Source organism: Telopea speciosissima, chromosome 2, assembly GCF_018873765.1.
Source record: "Telopea speciosissima isolate NSW1024214 ecotype Mountain lineage chromosome 2, Tspe_v1, whole genome shotgun sequence".
NCBI lineage: Eukaryota > Viridiplantae > Streptophyta > Magnoliopsida > Proteales > Proteaceae > Telopea > Telopea speciosissima.
In genome coordinates, this window is record NC_057917.1 from 11,236,817 (window position 1) to 11,242,816 (window position 6,000).

At 38.9% G+C, this 6,000-nt stretch overlaps 1 protein-coding gene across 1 annotated transcript in view; it reads right to left on the reverse strand.

Annotated features, from left to right (window-relative positions):
- The window catches only part of LOC122651283 (vacuolar protein sorting-associated protein 41 homolog), a 34,842-nt gene extending 29,197 nt beyond the window's left edge, over positions 1-5,645 (reverse strand). Inside the window, exons 1-4 of the mRNA XM_043844617.1 lie at positions 5,402-5,645; positions 4,211-4,480; positions 3,930-4,109; positions 3,600-3,860 (exon numbers count right to left, since the gene is read on the reverse strand). Of these exons, the coding sequence (XP_043700552.1) occupies positions 3,600-3,860; positions 3,930-4,109; positions 4,211-4,480; positions 5,402-5,629 (939 nt within the window). The 5' untranslated portion in view covers positions 5,630-5,645. The remainder of the gene's footprint in view (positions 1-3,599; positions 3,861-3,929; positions 4,110-4,210; positions 4,481-5,401) is intronic.
- Positions 5,646-6,000: the final 355 nt, after the last annotated feature.

Genomic DNA, 6,000 nt, shown 5'->3' on the forward strand with positions numbered 1-6,000 from the left:
ATATGGTTGAAAAGACTTGTTCAGGAACTGGGATTTGACACTGGAGGCCCTATGAGACTCTATTGTGACAACAATGCTGCCATCAGTATTGCCCACAACCCTGTTCAGCATGACAGGACTAAGCATATTGAGGTTGATAGGCACTTCATCAAGGAGAAGATAGACGCTGGCTGCATTTGCACTCCTTTTGTGAAGACTGGTGATCAATTGGCAGACATCCTTACCAAGGCCCTTGCCTCTCCTCAGTTTAATTCTCTTCTAAGCAAGCAGGGAATGCATGATATATATTCTCCAACTTGAGGGGGAGTGTTAGAGTTGTTAGTAACTATGTAACAGGGGTAGTTTGGGAACTAGGCTGTGAACTAGTTGCCTTGTTTTGTATTTTTATCTTGTTTGTCCTTTTTACCTTGTACCTCCCTAGGGAGGTGGATGTAATAACTCTTTAGTTCTATTCAAGTAATATAGAGTGTGGAGAAGTCTCTCCAACACACAAGAGGTTCAACCGTAACACTCTCTCTTGGTCTCCTTCTTCCTCTCATCTCTTCTCCTCTCTCTCACCTTGTTCTTCTCTTCAAACTACTAGGCTTTGAATGATGAAGAACGAAGCAACCAAGATTAACCCATCTTAGCAGAACCCAACTAAAAGTAATACATGAGCCACCTAACACAATAATTCTTAAATCCAATTCATTCAATAGTTCCAATCTCTGATGGAAAGCTAGCACAGCAGCTTAATTCAATCACTCTCCCTACCAGCCTCTAGGAGACAAAAAGATGCAATCAACATCCGAGATGCCCAGCACTTCTGGCGAACATGTCAACCTGAACCACCACTTCTCCACACTCTTTGAAAGAACAAACAGAGAATCAATTTTAAAACCAAAAGACTAGAAGTAAAGAGATACACCTTTTGTAATAGGGGAATGGTGGAAAAAAATATATATCAAATTTCTTCCAAATAAAATAAGGAATCAATCCAATTCACAATGCACAAGATTCTATTACCGATTCTTTTTCCTTTATTTGGGGTGAGGAGGGAGGGAAGAGGGGGAGGTTAACTAACTCTTTAGGAAGTTTCAACGTAAAAGCACTGAGAGGAATGAGTGCCATGTTGCTTATGTAAATGACTCTTTGAAGTGTCTTCCAAGCTCAGCCGTGCCCATCTTCGCGCAGTCAGGGACTCCCCTAGGAATAGGCATATTGCTGGTGTTTGGGGCCTCGACCTGCCCTCTCTTTTCTCTTCAACCTCTGCGTAGGTTGGTTTGTTTCTCCCCCCCCCCTCTCTCTTCTCCTTTGTATATTCTTTCCTTTTCCTGCCCCCTCCTGGGGTATGATAATACATATTATTCACCCAAAAAAAAATAGAAAAATCTCTCATAGTTTGGATGATTCAACTCCCACCATTCTTTGTATGAGATAAGCGAACAAAGTTAAAATCATCAACACCAAGGCTACCTCCAAAACAAACAAACAGAAACCAATTCCTTGTAAGTTGACTTCTGTATCAAATATATAGACTTCTAAATTCTAGAGATCAACCCACTAAACCAACTTCCATCAATTAATTTCCATTATCGTTTCACCACTTGACAAATCTTTAATATATTTTTCTTTTGTATGAAAAATACTGCAAGGACGAAACTCTGATATCTTCCACTGGCCGAAACGATCACCATGCTCTTAAAACTATCTTATTGCTGCATAGCTTCCTTAACTACAAGTCAGTCAACAGTACACAACTGCAATTAGAGGTGCCTACACTGTGATCCTATCAGAAACTTCAGTAAGTACAAAATTTTCACAATGCCAAAAGAAATAATGCAGGACAGGTTTGGTTCAATTTGGGTTGGGTAGTTCAACCCATGGCCTTGGCCCAAGAGATGGTTCAGTTCTGGTTATTCTAGAAACCAGAAACTGTGTCCTAGTTTTAGGAGTTTGCTTTCTTTATTTTATTTAGTATATATGTTGCATTAGGAAACTCCAGTTACAGCCATTGGCTGGAGGAGACAAGGATTAGTTTTGAGGTTATCTTATCAAGTAGGTTTATTACTAGGTGTTTTAAGTCATGGAAGACTTTTAAAGCGTCTTATCTTTATCTTTTCAGTTTTTTTTTTTTTTTTAAATAAATACCTTGTAATGGCTAAGAACCCCCCCCCCCAATAGTTTTAATTAATAGATGGATTTAGTTTGTTTGAATTGAAAGAGGTTGTTACCTCTCCTCTCTCTGTATCGTCCCTCTCTCTTCCCCATATTTTTTCTTCTTACTTCTCTCTTCTTTCTCCATTCTCACTTCCCCCAACGATTCTGATATTCTGTTCTTCTCTTTCTCACTCTCTTTCTCTTTCCCACCACTAGCAGATCTATCTACTTCATCTGCATCGTTTGGTATTAGAGAAAAAATACTTGATTTTCAATGACGATCGATTATGATAGTCTTGAGTCTCAATTTCTTGCTCTTCAACTTCACATGGAAAGAAGTACGAAGAGATTTGAAGAAGGATTGATGGGTCTAACTGATTGAGTTTTCGAGAGCTTGAAGATAATACTAAACGTCTATGTGATAATGTATTGAACATGATGGAAGTTTCAGAACACGAATCAGAATTGGAAGAAGATACAACAGCAGAAAAACTCGATGAGCATCAAGAGATGATTCCAATTGAGGAAATACAATTCAAATGAGATCGGGACCGTCAATTTCCTTCTTCTTCCACAAATCTTGGATGTAAGAAAACCGATTGTTGCTGATTTTGATCGTGAAATACACTGGATCATTGTGCCATCAAGCCATCGCTCGTGGATGTTGATCAAGTGTTGGAGATCTGTTCTCATTATATGACTTGAGGATGAGTCTTTTCTAACAAGGAGGGAATAATGCAGGACAGGTTTGGTTTAATGAGTAAAATTCTGGTTCAACCCCTTGCCCAAGAGATGGTTCAGTTCTAGTTATTCTAAAAACCAGAAACCGTGGGCTAGTTTATCTTATCAAGTAAGGGTTGTTAATATGTGTTTAAGGCATGGAAAATTTTTTGTGTCAACTTTATCTTTTCAGATTTTTTTTTATAAATAAATACCTTGTAATCCTAAGAGTCCCCCACGGTTTTAATTAGTGGATGGATTTAGTTTATTTGAACTGAAAGAGGTTGTTAACTCCCCTCTATCCCTCTCTTCCTTCTCTCTTCCACACTTTTTTTTCTTCTCTCCTCTCCCTTCCTCTCGTTTTTCTTTCTCTCACCCTTCTCTCTCCTTTCTCACTTCTCCCCGTGATTCTGAAATTCTGTTCTCCTCTTTTTCACTCTCTTTCTCTTTCTCACCACTAGCAGATCTCATTTAACAACTTGATTAGCATCAGAAAAGACGCGGCATGTCATTCAAAATAGAAAAGAAATGTGGTGGTAGATTAACAAGAAATCAATTATGAGATAATGATCATAAAAGTAAGAAGGCAATACAAATTATGACATCTATGCAATCAGATATTTGAACAAATTCATTGGCAGATATGTTGCGATCATGTTCAGCTATTAGTTGGTATAACAACAGAAATAGGAGTTTCCACCATTCGGCAAACCATTAAATATCAATGAGTGAAAAGATACCTGGCATGATCGAACTGAACTGCTACATTCCTTCTCTCCATCCTCTTTTTCGGGAATATAAGCAAGAACAACCAAGGCATCACCATATGGAGCAATTCCTGAAATGAAGTAGCTTGTTTGAAAAGATGCCACAATATCCACATGCTTCGTACTAGATATGGATATAGGCCTTTGTATCCCATTGGCTCCATTACACTGATTTGTTCTAATTGCAGCAATTGTTACTGAAGCTCCCCAGCCAATAACCAAGAGAGTATCATCCTAAATTGAGTTAAAATGACAGTCAGCATGTGTCTCACCAAACACACAAGGCATTAATCTTTTACCAACCTGCCAAACCAAGTGAGGGAGCAAGGGCTCAGGATATGGGCTTCTTCGTGGTCTCTCAATAAATGCAAGCCACTGATCATTGGCAGTGTCATAAACTTTCACACCTGCATCATTAACCCAAGCAATGAGATCTGTTCTCCACCTCACTGCATGTATTGGACCTTCACCAGAGTGCAGAACCTGAAAAAAAGGTATAGCTCAGTCTCAAGAATTCAGGACATTCCTTGTTCCTGCATTCACTTTATATCACAAAAACTACCTTCAGCAGATCTGGCACGAACCTGATCACGGTAGCCTATCCATTTTTTGGAGTTTAGATATAGATGACCTGCTAAACCACCAGTCACATATCTTCGAGAAGATTTTCTTGAATAAAGTGGATCTAGAGCAATGGTCTTCATAGGACGATGATACTCAAATTTCAAACTCTCATCAGTAAAAAGGCTGCTTATTACAACATATCCGTCATCTGAACAGCTTCCTACATATTCACCTTCTATGTCAAAGCTAAGGTCATTGATGGTAGCAGTGTGAGCAGATAACTCCTTAACCTGGGTAAAAGTGACATAACATTCCCATTACAAATCATAAATAAGTGAACTTTCAAGGAGATTAGCAAGCAGACACAACCATCAGATTTTTAACTGAAGCTTAACTACTACACATATTTGACCTCAAGAACTAAGGAAGCAGTTCAGACATTATGAAACCAGACTCATGCGTCATCCTTTAAGTGTGATATGTGCAGCATATTGCTTTCCAAGGATAACTGTAAATATAAGAGACAAGAAAACACGCAATAGGTGAGAAGTTTTTTGAAGATTATGATATGTTGGATGATTGAGAAAGAATAATGGGCGGGAATATCTGAAGAACCAAAAGTGAAAGTGGCAATTGGAGTACAACACATTCATTGTTCATGGAAACTGGAAAAACCTACAATTTTAATTTCTTTAGTAGTATGAAAAAATACTCTGCAATGTCAACTTCAATGTCAAAACAAATGATAACCACAATCATAAAAGACAAATGTAGCTTGAGTCAGTATCATTACATGCAAAATGCCCAATCAATGTGACCTAAAATAATAAACTTTGAATGAAAAATAAATAAATAAACAAAATACTTTCTTTATGTCAAAGACCATAAGCTACCGCAGGCGGGCAGAGTAAAGCTACTTTTAGCTGCCATAGGTCATTAGTACATTAGTTCTACGATCAATACCACCTAATTGATGATAAATTGATAATGTTCACAGCACTATGACAAGTTGAGATATTAGGCCCTCAAATTTAAGCACCAGACAAAAGAATTTGCTTAAAGCCATAAATTACAAGTTTAAAGGCGCAAAATCGAAGTAAGGGGGCTACACGATCAAGAAAGTTTCAACTAATTAAATGGAAAAGGTGCGGAATTGAGAAGATGTGATGGAAGAGTCGAATTGAGAAGGCAAACAAAGAGGGGTTTATTACCTGGTTGCCGAGTAAATCGAGGATGTGAACGGTACCGTTGTGGGTGCCAAGAGCGATCATCCGCTCAGCAACAGCGATACAAGAGGCGGCATCGTTTGATAGGAGCGAAGGGATGCTACCTCCCATCCTCTGGTACTTGAGCCTCGGCTCTTCTTCTTCTTCTTCTTCTTGTCTTCCATCTCTTTCATCGTCGTCTTTGATGCCGTTTTCAGAAGGATTATGGGCCATTCTTCCTCTCCTCCTTTGCGTATTTTCCCTTTATTCTTTCTTCTTCCTCTTGGGTTTACATGGAAGGTGGCAAGTATCCGTTATGTTTGATCCTTCGGACCTATATCAACCATGCTGTGAAACTCTGTTTTGGTTTTTCTCTCACTCATTAAAAGAGTTCGGTTCCTCTGCACGTACGTGCACCTGTGACTAGTTATAACTTATAAGCTGTAAAGTGTTGACTTGTTGACTTGTTGTTAGTGGTGATGGAGGTCCAATGCTCTACTTCCACCTTTCCCCAGAGTCCCTCTGCCTTTCTTCCAAGAGCTTCGTGCAGTCTCGCTTGGTTTGGGTTTTTTTGTTTCTGGCTTTAAAATGTGAAAGAAATGTCG